General features: G+C 32.6%; 2 protein-coding genes across 3 annotated transcripts; one reads left to right on the top strand and one right to left on the bottom strand.

The window, feature by feature from the left end:
- Window positions 1-3,113: 3,113 nt before the first annotated feature.
- On the bottom strand, window positions 3,114-4,640 carry LOC11418800 (60S ribosomal protein L36-2). The gene is made up of 4 exons (XM_003592219.4): window positions 4,482-4,640; window positions 4,268-4,374; window positions 3,486-3,685; window positions 3,114-3,363 (listed from the first exon to the last, which is right to left on the bottom strand). Exons 2-4 carry the CDS (start codon window positions 4,367-4,369, stop codon window positions 3,330-3,332), a joined length of 336 nt encoding a protein of 111 aa, XP_003592267.1. The 5' UTR covers window positions 4,370-4,374; window positions 4,482-4,640; the 3' UTR covers window positions 3,114-3,329.
- Window positions 4,641-8,155: 3,515 nt separating this feature from the next.
- On the top strand, window positions 8,156-12,461 carry LOC11420485 (uncharacterized). 2 transcript variants are annotated; one of them, XM_039829923.1, is made up of 6 exons: window positions 8,156-9,729; window positions 10,201-10,259; window positions 10,426-10,554; window positions 10,759-10,894; window positions 11,479-11,815; window positions 12,122-12,461. In XM_039829923.1, exons 1-5 carry the CDS (start codon window positions 9,025-9,027, stop codon window positions 11,788-11,790), a joined length of 1,341 nt encoding a protein of 446 aa, XP_039685857.1. In that variant the 5' UTR covers window positions 8,156-9,024; the 3' UTR covers window positions 11,791-11,815; window positions 12,122-12,461. The 2 variants fall into 2 exon arrangements, with proteins under 2 accessions (XP_039685857.1, XP_013469655.1); XM_013614201.3 differs by lacking the exon at window positions 12,122-12,461 and having other exon boundaries at window positions 8,160-9,729; window positions 11,479-12,107.
- Window positions 12,462-13,363: the final 902 nt, after the last annotated feature.

The following is a 13,363-nucleotide window of genomic DNA, read 5'->3' as shown; positions in this document are numbered from 1 at the left end:
CAAAAACTCATATCATAGGCAAATTGAATTGCCAACTGAAATCCAAGAGCTTCAGCAATGTTAGCTTCAGGAAGCGCCTCAAAGCTCCTTGTAGCAGCCGCTTTTACAAAACGATGTGAGTCTTAAACTATAGCTCCTACACTCCATATATTATCAACCGGACTAGATGCATCATTCAATTTGAAGGAAGAAGTGGGAGGAGGACTTCAAGTAGAGGAGAAAGATATAGAGATTATAGATAGTTGGCTCCACATCAACATAAGTATTTATAAGTCCTTTGTAATCTTCAAGATAATGAGGTGAATATTCATCAATATAAGTATTCATAAGTCCTTTGTAACAAAGTTTGTTTCGAAGAAATCTTGAAACGGTAAATATTGTTCAAAAAACTTTGGTATCATAAGTCCTTTGTAATCTTCAAGATTTCAAATGAGGTGAATATTCATCAATATAAATATTCATAAGTCCTTTGTAACAAAGTTTGTTTCGAAGAAATCTTGAAACGGTAAATATTGTTCAAAAAACTTTGGTATCATAAGTCCTTTGTAATCTTCAAGATTTCAAATGACGTGGGAGTGAGGTGAATATTGTTCAATTTGTTTTTTGGACAATATTCACGGCTTCAAGATTTCTTTCTTCAAAACAAATCCATAACAAAGCGATAAAAGAGCTGTTATTTAACAAAGGCATCCCGTGCAAAGTGCATCTCATCTACCCCGCACAGTCAATGAACATGTTGCGAAACGTATAAAGTCTGCATGCTTTCAAACCTCACTCTCATGAGTTTTCATTAAAGACTATATTTAATTTTTCAAAGAGAAATAAGGAAGAGAGAAGAGATGATACTTTTCTTTTGTTTGGAATGCAGAAATATAGAGAAGAGAGATTAAAAAGTTGTAGGACCCATCATTTTTTATTATTACAACTTTACCCTTGCCTTCAAATGCTACAAATTTTTGTCGAAGAAGAGTCTAGGTCTTTAATTTTTTTTGTCGTAGATTGAATAAAAATAAAAATAAATCTAATATTTATTTTTGTTTGAAAAAAGTATTTTAATTTATTAATTAAGTTAAATTAAAATAAACTACATTAACTTCATTATAAAATTGAAATATGATAAAATAATTGTTAAAAAAAACTTTCTTAGTATAAGGATATTTTGATCTTTTTAAAAATTAAACACACTTCTTTCTTCTATATTTCTCTTCTTTCTCTATTGTACCAAACAACTTACCAAATTTACTCTATTTCTCATCTTTTTCTCTCTTCCTATACTCTCACCTATTTCTCTCTTCACAACATCTCTTCTAAACCAAACACACCATTAATGAATAACCACGTCAATTCTACACCACGAACCAGTCGTGTATTCGTTTAACAATAAAGATAGTTTGGAGTAGAGAATTGTGAGAAGGAACCAAAACTTGAAAATAAGGTAAAAATGAACCCTGAGAATGGTATACAAAAGTGGATCGATTTTGATTTGCAACAGGTTTTGTCAATTTTAAAAAGAGGAAACAACGAAGAAAGATGGCGATTATTAACAAAACAAACTGAGGCATGGTAGTCAGTGCTTATGAAAAGGGCTTCGTGCAATTCAGGGTTTTCCTTCATTGAACAAATTTCCATTGTCTTGAAGAGCATTGATCCACATACTACTCATTGAGAAAGAACAAGTAAGAACAAAGTCAAAATTTCCTCTTCAAGACAAAGTAAACTATCTAAATTTTAACTTTGTAATTAACATTCCCTCAAAAAAAAAAACTTTGTAAGTAACACTTTCTACTTACACTTTAATTTCCAATGGTTAATTAAGTTTTTGGTCCCTATAAATATCTGCAGTTTTGTTTTTAGTCCCTATAAAAATAAATCACACTTTTTAGTCCTTACAAAATTTTCTGTTAGTGTTTTTAGTCCCTGTTAAATTAAAATTTGTTTAATTATGCTTAAACTTCTAATTTTTGATATATTTTTTACATACATGTTCATAACATCGTAAGACACTCTTTTGTAAATTTTTTTAGTTTTTTTAACATGTAATGAATTAAATATGAATTTTTCTAAAAGCGAAATTTTCAAAATTATATTAATGAAAATTTGGACCTAATAATAAAATTTTAAGTTAAGTAAGTATGTGAAAAATATATGTTACAAATTTAAAAGTTTAAACACAATTAAGCAAATTTTAATTTTACAAAGACTAAAAGTATGTGTTGGTCCCTGTTAAATTGAAATTTGTTTAATTATACTTAAATTTTTATATTTTTAAATGTTTTTTAATAGACATGTTAAGAACATTATAATAATCTCTTTTATAAAAAATTAGAATTTTTTAATATGTAATGAATTAAATATAATTTTTTTAAAACGCCAAAAATTCAACATAAAACTAACGAAAATTTGGACCTAAAAATAAAATTTTGAGCTAATTTTAAGCATAATTAAACAAATTTTAATTTAACAAGGACTAAAAACACTAACGAAAAATTTTGTAGGGACTAAAAAGTGTGATTTATTTTTATAGAGACTAAAAACAAAACGGCAGATATTTATAGGGACCAAAAACTTAATTAACCCATTTCCAAAATATACTGTTTTGCATTTCATACATGGTTGTTGTGAAAAAGATAAAACAAAGTAAACCATCTAATTTTAAACTTCGGTCTTCAAAAGATTATAAAAATTACTCCCTCCGTCCCTATATACAAGACCCTTTTACCAAAATCACGGGAATTAAGATAGTGGATATTTGTATTAAAGTTGTTTGTAATCACTATTGTTCTTACAATTTTATCCTTTAAGAAAGAAAGTTAGTTTATATTTTCAACATGTTATTTATTGTTAATTGAAAAAAAAAATGTATAATAAATGGAAGCATGTATGTAAAGAAATAATTAATGTAGTAGGAAATAACAAAGGGGTCTTATAAAAAAGGACAAAAAAAATTCTCAAAAGGGTCTTATAATTAGGGAGGGAGGGAGTAAATGTTAAAACACATTATTCGTTTTCTTCTTCGGTTCTTCCTCTGTATTGAAGTTATCGCCTTCCTAATTACTTATAATTCCCTTTGGTTAACTACTCTATCAATCATTCTCAGACCGTACAACGTATAATGAAAACAAGAACTCCATAAAAATATAAACCCATAAAATATTTTGATATCTAGTGATACACAAAAATATGCCAAGTTCGTTTGCAAAAATATGATTAACTCACATGTCTCAGTTAAATAAAGCACATTTCTTCTAACAATAAAGATAAAAACTTGAGAAAATTGAAGCAAAGAAAAACTAGATAGCTTGTCTCCCCATAACAAAAGTAAACAAAACCTATTTCTTCTTATCTCCTGCTCCACCACCAGCCCTGCACATTGAAAACATCTAAATATAAGCAGAAACCAATAACAAGAACACATTCCGGGAATGCATATTATAATAAACTAAATACCAAGCATAGCAATATTAATAGAAGAACATAGAACAAACCTCATCTTCCTGAGGACATTAGACATCTCCTCTCTCTTCTTCTTTGCACGCTTGTGGGTTCCAAGCTTTCTCTTTGCAACCTTAAGCGCCCTCTTGTCTTTTCCAACCTTGAGCAACTCAGTTATACGCTTCTCATAAGGTGCAAACCCAGCAACCTCTCTGATGAGGTTCCTCACAAAGTGCACCCTCTTGCTTGTTTTCTGAACGAATAAAAACAATCTTTAGGGAGATGAACAGAATACAAAAACCATTTCATCTTATAACATTATTTCGTTCATTCCTATGGTGAATAGATAGTGTATAATTTTGCCCAATACATCACATGTTTCTCCTTCTATTGATACATCTCTCAGACTGATTTAAGATCAGTTTGGATTGCCTTATCTTTGAACTTATGAAAAATAAGTTATGCAATAAAATAAGCTTTTCTGTTAATTCATAAATTCTCACTAATGGGTATTGTATATCCTCGTAAGCAGATTTTTCTTAAACTACCTTGCCAAGCTTATGAATTAATACATATAATACAAAAAAAAAAAAAAATACTTATTAACTTGCATAAGAACAAAAATAAGCCAATCCAAACAGGTCTTTGATAGACACTAAGAGTGTAAAAAGTACTTAAAACCTTAAGCTAGTAATTCAACGTTAAAACTAACATAAACTAGATCTGACCAAAAATTTAGAAAACAAATACTGTATAGGAATGATAATGTGATTAAAAATTATAAATAACAGGATTTACAATGAAAATGAAAAAGAAGAGAAAAAATGAGACTGACCCCCTTGCGAGCTGAAGGACGTGGAGCCAATTCCTTCTTGGTGACGATGTGGCCTTTGTTCAATCCAACAAACAGACCCGTACTTGGTTGTTTAGGAGCCATTTCTCCTGTCAAAAAAAAAAATAAACAAACAAAAACGCTTGAGAATTGTCGAATGATGGAGATGAAAACTTGAGATTGAGATAATCGAAGAACGAGAATAAGAAATGAATACCTGTTGTGACGGTGATCTCAGAAACCCTAACCCCAGAGAGAGTGCGGTGGTGGAAGTGAAGAAGCTAAGCAGCTAGGGTTCTTTCGAGGGTCTGCTTCCGCTTTTTATTGCAAAGAGTTAAGTCGGGTCGTGGGTTCGTGTTTACTTTCACGGAAAGGCCGGCATAGGCCCATTAATCTTTTATTGCTCCTTTTTTATTGAAAAATAAAATAAGAGGCTAGTGTGGGAACAATTACCTTCTTCCGTTTTTTAATTTAGTCCCTTGTTCCTTAAAAATTGGGAGAGAAAATGTGTGTGTGTGTATATATATATTTTTTATTTTTTTTATTTCTATGGTTTATTACATGGATCAAATTGAAGATAGAGAATTTTTATTTTGCAGATGAGTGATAATAATTTAGAGACTAATTACATATGTATCTTATTTATATTTATATTTTAGTTTAATAGAGATACATTGTCAATGTGATTATATTTCGTCATATATTTTTGAATTGTGTTATTTGAACATCTATATATGTGATAATTTTTGTGACAATTAAAATTTTACAAAGGAAATGAGGTAGTGACACAAAAATCAAAGCAATAAAGAGAGAAAGTAATCCCCGTGAGCTTAGCTCAGTTGGCAGGGATATTGCATATATATGCAGGGGCTGGGGTTCGAACCCCAGACACTCCACTTCTCCACAATTTAATTGTGTGAGCTCTAGCCACTAGGCTACTTGACCAAAAAAAAAAAGTTGAAAGATAACGTTAGTATGAGAGAGAAAGTTGTCACAAAAGTTGTAAAAAATGATTGTTCAAATATCATTTCTCTATATTTTTGTAATGTGTTTAGGACCAATGTATCATCTATTTTAAAAGAGTTAATGCATGGATGTGTTCCATCATCGTAAATTAATAAGAGTTGTGTTATTTGAACAATTATTTGATTGACAACTTTTGAGTTTTGATACATACATAATTTTACAAAGAAAAGAGATACTGACACAAAAGTTATCAAAAAGTGGTTGTACAAATATCATTTCTCAATTAATAATGTGTCGTGCTAACTAAATATCTTTGACTAATTAAAAATGTTAAAAGTATAAGTTTGTTTATTGAAATCAATTTTTTTTTTACTTTTAAAAAGTTGAATGTGCAACTTTTTCACACTTTTCAATGAGAAACTCTTGGGTGGACACAAGGATTTGGACCCTCTATTTGGTCACACACACATAAAAAGGAAAAAGCTAGAAGAAATAATAATTAAATATCATTCATTTTCAAATGATTATATCATGTCCACTTTTTTGTGTGTGTGACCAAATAGAGGGTCCAAATCCTTGGATCCACTCAATAATTATTCTTTTTTTTTTTGTTACAATGCTAATTAAAAAGAACAAACTGAAAACAAAGAAAATAGAAAAAAAGGACAGGAACAGAAAGAAAGCAGCTAGTTCCTATTGAAAAGAGTCCCTAATTCGTCAGTCCTAAGAAGCGAAAACATCTCTTCAGGAGGATAGGTGTGATATGTCAAATTACCATCTACCAAGGCTCCTAATTTCGCTAAAAAATCCGCACTTTGGTTGCCTTCTCTGAGAGTGTGATGAAGCGAATGATGTCTAGAATGCAGCAGGTGCTTGATATCCTGGATGATCACGGCTAAACATGGTATTGGGTTGTGTGACCCTTGATGAGGTTAAATGCGAGAAGAGAGTCTAAATATCAAGCCAATTCCTCAAAATCGAAGCTAACTGCCAATTTAAGACCTTGGTACAATGTTGTTAGTTCTGGAAAGAGAATGTCGTTTGGGCTAGATATGAAACCCGAGAAGCCAGCTACATAATTTCATGTGTAATTGCGAATAACACCTCCAAAACCTTTTCTAATTGGGTCCCCGATGCAGCTGCTGTCGACATTAAGAATAGTACAGACATGATTTTCGTTGTTCCAACGGACCAGCCTTGGCAGAGGGGAAGAGCTTGTGACATTCTTTAGGCAGCGAGATATAATTTCCACTGAACTGTTAATAGCATTGCTGAGAGGATAAACTGACCATGTTTCATTGTTTAGGCACATAAGATTGCGGTGCCTCCAAATCCAACACAGACCCGCGAGAAAAATATTGGAACGGTGAGAGTTAATTTCATCCTTTATCCATTCGATCACAGAAGAGGTCAAGAAGAATGCCGGTTAGAAAAGCCAATTTTATGCCAGACAATGTTGGAAAATATGCAGTCCCTGATGCAGTGAAAGAATGTTTCTTCGTGGTCTCTGCATCTGTTGTAGATGGAAGAAGTGGTCATGTTCTTGTGATTTAGCAAAGATATCCTTTTCACTACATAATTGCTACTGCATGACAATTTATAATCATTTTGCAATATTGTCAATGTGTATCCTATTTACCTTTTTTTTTTTAAAAATAAAAGATTAAGTGAGTTCGACTCATGAACTCACCAAGGTCAAGGCATGTCTGAAGGTTTAAAGAGCTCTTGCATGATACTTAATGGAAGTTGAATCCACACCCTTACGGGTGAGTTAATTCCTTATCAACAAAAGTGATATAAAAAAATGATGCGAAAAGTATATTCATTGAGATCAATCAATTAGGGATCATGGAAGTGATGAAGTTAGGTGGATGGAAAATTTTATGGAATTGGTGGCAATTTCGGTGGGCTAAGTCCATACAGAGCTTGCTTTGGCTTTAAACGGGGCTCCCCGCAAGTGGACGGTGGGATTAATCCCCTCAGATTAATCGATTCTTGAATCGGATACCGAGTTTTAAAAAAAAATGTAAAATGACTTCCATCCAATAGCAACCGTATATTCTATCAAATTACTCTAATATATTATACTTTAATATGGTGAAGAAATAGTTGATTCCTTCTGTCAATGTAAATGACTCTCTCCATCTCTAAATAATAGTCGTTTAAGGTTGACGCACGGTTATTAAGAAAATAATTAATTATGTTGATTTTGATGGTAAAATTAATATCATTTACTAAAACACCCTTATTAATTGTAGTTAATGGAGGAATAGTTAAGTTGGATGAAGTTCAATAAATTAGGGTAATATAATGGAAAAAATAATAAATGTTGCATTGGTATTTTAAAGTAACAATTATTTTAAAAAAACGAAAAAATGGGTAAAAAGACAATTATTGTGAGACGGGGAAGTATTAATTTAACACATCTTTTAATCTTTTAAAATATAATTATTAATTAATATTCATCAAAAAATCATTTACATCCAACCTTATCTCATCTTATTTTTCAATTCCCTAGGTGAGTTTCTACCAAAACAAACCTCCATTAGGATGGAAAAAATTCCAGTAAATAAGAACCTAAATAATTGTCGTTATATATATATATATATATATATATATATATATATATACACACACTTTCATTCATTATTCATTACTGCCTCTGCTTTGGTTTCAGGACACTTCGGTAGTTTACTGCTGAGGAAAAACTCGGCAGTTTACTATCGAAAAAAACCTCGGTAGTTAACTGCAGCTGGTTTCGTGTTTCCTCGACAATTAACTATCGGAAGATATTTTAGTATTTTACTCGTGTTTCTGAGTCCAACGAGATCTGCCAACAACAATTCTCTTCTTATTTTACATCGCGTCCACTCCACTTTATCATTCTCATGGTCCCAATTTATTTCTTTGTGAACAAACAGGGCAGGAAATTTATGTATTTGATCAATTTTTTTGCTGATTACAATTTGTTTGGATATAATAATGATATTTGACAAGTAATAATATTCAAGTTCACAACTTAAGTAAAAAAAAAAGGTTAGAACAAAGAACAGGGACAAGGTAAACATAAAGCTGTCCTTATGATCCCTCATCAGATCCTCCTCCAACGTTGTTCCAAACAAAGTTTCATCTTTTGATGCCTTTGGTTTCCTGGGTACTGCTTTGACCAACATCTAAATTTCGTACAACTCGTTTTTCCTTCCTCCACTCTCTAATTTTGTATTTCTCATCAAAATCATTATTTTTGCCTCAACTTTGACTTTGAGTTTCCGGGTTTCCCTGTAAGGCATCTCTGTTTCCAATTTTCATATTCATCAAATTCAAACCTCCTTTGTAATTTTATGTGATTTTTATTTTTTGTATTCTTCAGATTGTATAATCTCTTTTGTTCCTTAGTAATATACTTTTCTTGTATTGAGTGGAAACAAATACTATAGTAGTTATCACAAGGAAGTTAATATTGTTGTATATTGCATAGTTTCCTCACAGATCATAACACCCCTTGATCATTTCTCTTACTGTATACTGCAGCTATATATACCTACCTGAATTTTCATCCAATACTAATTTTTTTCTTCTCTATTTTTGGGGTACCACAATTTTTTTTTTTTTTTGTGTCAATATTTTATTTATTGTACAACAAATAGAGTAGCAGTGCTACTCTGAAATTTTTGTTTGTACCTCAACTTGAGACAATTTGATATCTATATTTGTACCTTAAGGAAATTTGCCATTTGGCAGAAAACCAATATTGTTTTTTTGTATACTTAGTAGATGCCTAGGCTGCAGTCACAATGTCGATTATCTGCGGCTTGCCTCTTGTTGAGTGCGTGTATTGTTTAGCTTGCGTTCGTTGGGCGTGGAAAAGATGTCTCCACACTGCAGGCCATGATAGTGAAACTTGGGGATTTGCCGCAACACAAGAATTTGAGCCTGTCCCACGTCTTTGTCGCTATATTTTAGCTGTGTATGAAGACGATCTTCGAAACCCTCTTTGGGCGCCTCCTGGTGGCTATGGAATCAACCCTGATTGGTTATTACTTAGAAAGACGTACAAAGATACAAGAGGACGGGCTCCACCGTATATATTGTATCTTGATCATGATCATGCTGATATAGTTCTTGCTATAAGGGGACTAAATTTGGCAAGGGAAAGTGATTATGCTGTTCTGTTAGATAATAAATTGGGGAAGAGAAAGTTTGATGGGGGGTATGTTCACAATGGGCTGTTAAAGGCTGCTGGATGGGTTATGGATGCGGAGTGTGAAATTTTGAGGGAATTAGTAGAGAAGTATCCAAATTATACTCTTACTTTTGCTGGACATTCCCTTGGATCAGGAGTAGCTGCAGCATTGAGCATGGTGGTTGTGCAGAATCGAGATAGACTTGGAAATATTGAGAGGAAGAGAGTCAGGTGCTATGCTATTGCTCCTGCTAGATGTATGTCACTTAATTTGGCAGTCAGATATGCAGATGTCATAAACTCTGTCGTGCTTCAGGCAAGTTATCAAAATCTATTTTGTTTAGTTGAAGAATCCTTGTCATTCCTTTGAATATTTTTGCATCTAGCAGAATGTGATGAATGTTAAATTAAAGCTTTTGCTGGCTAATTTGAAATCTATCATGTGCCAGTGAGAAACAATTTATGGCGGATTTTCACGAACTTTACTGTTTTACACAAGACAAATATTTTCCTGAAGTTTATTTTATGTGATAGCAACCTAATGGAAAAATGTTCGATTGTTGTTGTTTTATTATGAGAGATAGTAAAGGATTTGTTCTTATGAAAAGTGTGTTGCTTACAGTTATTATATACATGTGCTCAAAATAATTTAAAATTTTAGTTAATTTCAACTGTTGAGGTTAAGTGGCATGACAAACTTCTGCTTATACTCCTTACACTTATTCAAGCTGACCTGACTCATGCTGAATCTTGTACTTTGAAGTTAATCGCTATTTTCCTTGGTTAGGATGACTTTTTACCAAGGACAGCCACCCCGTTGGAAGATATATTCAAGTCTCTTTTCTGGTATGTTGTAAGATCCAATATACGACTAACTTCGTTATTATTCTGTTTGTTATGTACGACTAGAGTATGTTCTATTATACTAAAGTCTAAGCAGTTAAATTAGTGTTGATTCTTCATAGCAATTTTATTGTTTTCATCAGAAGATATTATTTTCTTGGATTTGCAGTTTGCCATGCTTATTGTGCTTAAGGTGCATGAGGGATACATGTATACCAGAGGAGAAGATGCTAAAAGATCCAAGGAGACTCTATGCACCTGGTCGCTTGTATCACATTGTTGAGAGAAAGCCTTTCAGGTATGGCTAAGGATTCCACAAAGTGCTTATACGGAACTGTAACCATAATTTTGGAAATTGCCTTCAGTTCAAACACACTGTATCTTTTTGATTGTCTAGCATATGTTTATCTTGTTTCTTCCATTGATATATATATTCGAATACAGTTACATCAAAAAAACATGCTTACACAGCCTTTTCGTTTGGCTTTACATTTCTGTGCAGATTGGGAAGGTTTCCTCCAGTTGTGAGAACAGCAGTGCCAGTAGATGGAAGGTTCGAGCATATCGTCCTTTCTTGCAATGCTACGTCAGATCATGCCATTATTTGGATAGAGAAAGAAGCCCAAAGGGCTTTGGATGTAAGTCTTTCAACCTTGTAATTTTTGCACTTCATTCTTTGGTGGAATCAAAGTTTTGGTTTCTGCTCTCCTTTTCTCCGTGTTTGTGTCAACTATAATTAAGATTTGGCTTTAAGATTTGAAATTCTTAGAATAATATGAGAAATATGAATTTTGAGATGTAATCACTTCATATGTCCTTCAAGTATGCATACAAATTATTATAGGTTTTCACTTTTCCCCTTACTTACGGCCTATTTGGATTGCCTTATTACTTATTGGAGCTTATCTACTGGCACGAGCACTTGTGAGACTAGTTGGGGGAGCTTATGGAAACAACTTATGACATGTCCATAAATTGTTTTCAGCTTCACAAATTCTCCATGATATTTTATGAAAACATATTGACTCTAATTTACCTTTTGTTATAGAAATATCTTATACATATACACTTAAGCTAAATTAAGTTGTTTATACAAACGATGTCTATATCAATTTGAGCTTCTTGAAGGCCTAAGTAATCAATCAAGTTCCACTAATTTGGCATTCTATTTAATATATCGACGACATCTTTGCTATTTTGTTTATGCCACTGCCAATTGCAGTTGATGATGGAGAAAGATAATACCATGGAAGTACCTGCAAAGCAAATCATGCAGCGTCAGAAAACAATGACAAGACACGGCCAAGAATACAAAGCTGCATTACAAAGAGCGAAAACATTAGACATTCCACATGCTTTTACGCCACCATCAGAATATGGAACTTTTGATGAGGAGGGAGAGGAGAGTTCAAGGTCAGAGGCCGAGTCTTCTGTTAGTTCAACAAATAGGAGTACGGTTAACGAAAGCTGGGATGTGTTGATTGAGCGTCTTTTTGATAAGGATGAGCATGGTCACATGGTGCTGAAGAGATGAATGATGATCATGTAATTTATGTGTAGTAAGTATGAATTATTATCCTGAACTAAAATTCATTCATTCTTTTGCGATTTTTGGTGTTTTGTTTACCTAGATAGAAGAGGGAATAACATGAAGTGAAGATTGGTAAGTTTCTTATTGTAGAAATTTTTGGGAATCACCTCTCTTCTTAAGCTTCATATATGTAAGGACAGGATACTCCTGATTTTGTTTGTGTGTGAAGGAGGATATACTTGATGTAATTGTAAGAGAATAGAATTTCTCTGTTCAGTTTGAATTAATTATGTAAGTTGGAGTTGTTCATTAGACCTGTATTGAACTGTTTCAGGTTTACACTGCCTATAGATATTATATTTTGGAAAGATGACCAACTCAGCAATGCATTCAATGAATAAAGTGAAATTTGCATTTCTAGTTTCGCTTACATCTCTGAAAGCTGAGTACAATTTCTCCTATTTATTAACATATTCATTCAGAAATGTATCATCATAGGCATAGCACCCTGCAATGAATGGAAAATGGAGTACCCTTATTTACAAGACAAAAACTGTAATTGCATCAGACACAATTCTATAGTAGTTTCTTTAAATCCTTGAACAACTGTACAATCTTGTAAAAGATCTCTTATGTTGAACTATATTCCAGAAAAATCATTTAAGTTTCATCCACAGGAATCTTTCATTCAAGGTAAAGTATGTTTGAGACATAAATGAAAATTTAGTCCGTTTCATCATATTGCGGCTGACTAGGATTGAGAGAAATTCAAATCTCACGTAGAGTATGCAGCTTCTATTTTGATTCTTAGTTCCATCTATACAAAAGAATCATTCTTGGTCTTTTAATGTGATTTAAAATAGGAAGCAACAATTAGAAATATTTGAAGCATAGGTTCCGTGGGGGATATAATATAATAATATATTAGTAAACAAAGCATAAATGTATATCTTGGTGTCTTTATGTGGAAGGAAAACTTCATTGACATGTTGAAGAAAATCTTAAATTATTTTCAACATATGAAATTGAAGAGAAACGATTGAACATTCCAAATGGTGCGTGGATGAGTGAGAACGGGAAGATTGTGAACAACAGAAAGGGAAGATGTCAAGTGAGTCGGTGCTGCTGACTAAAGACTAAAGAGTAAAGCCCCACATCGAGTGATTCATAAACCATACTATGCTGTTCATATATATAAAAAGCTAGAAAGAATTAAGCGGAGAGTTTTAGGATTAAAAAATAGGGAGCTTATACAAAGAAGTCAGGAAAATGACTTCTTCAGTGCAGTCGTTTGAATGGGCCAATCAGATTTTAACCCTAGACACGTCAGAAAACTGCATTATGTAGGCGGTCTACAGTACCGTAAGTAGAAGGACATGATCTTAACGGTTAGATTTAATTAGTCTCTATGTTATTGTGGTATACCATCTACACATGATTTTTCTGTTAATTTCAATTCTCTCTTCTCTCTAATTATCTTTCTTTATTTATTCATTTGCATACTCTCTCTTACAGATTTTTATTAAATCACTCTTCAACATCTTCATCATATTCATCATCTTCATGAGAGGAGAAA

Source organism: Medicago truncatula, chromosome 1 (genome assembly GCF_003473485.1).
Source record: "Medicago truncatula cultivar Jemalong A17 chromosome 1, MtrunA17r5.0-ANR, whole genome shotgun sequence".
NCBI classification, from domain to species: Eukaryota; Viridiplantae; Streptophyta; class Magnoliopsida; order Fabales; family Fabaceae; genus Medicago; species Medicago truncatula.
Note: the sequence above shows the minus strand (reverse complement) of the source record. Positions and strands in the feature narration are given on the sequence as shown.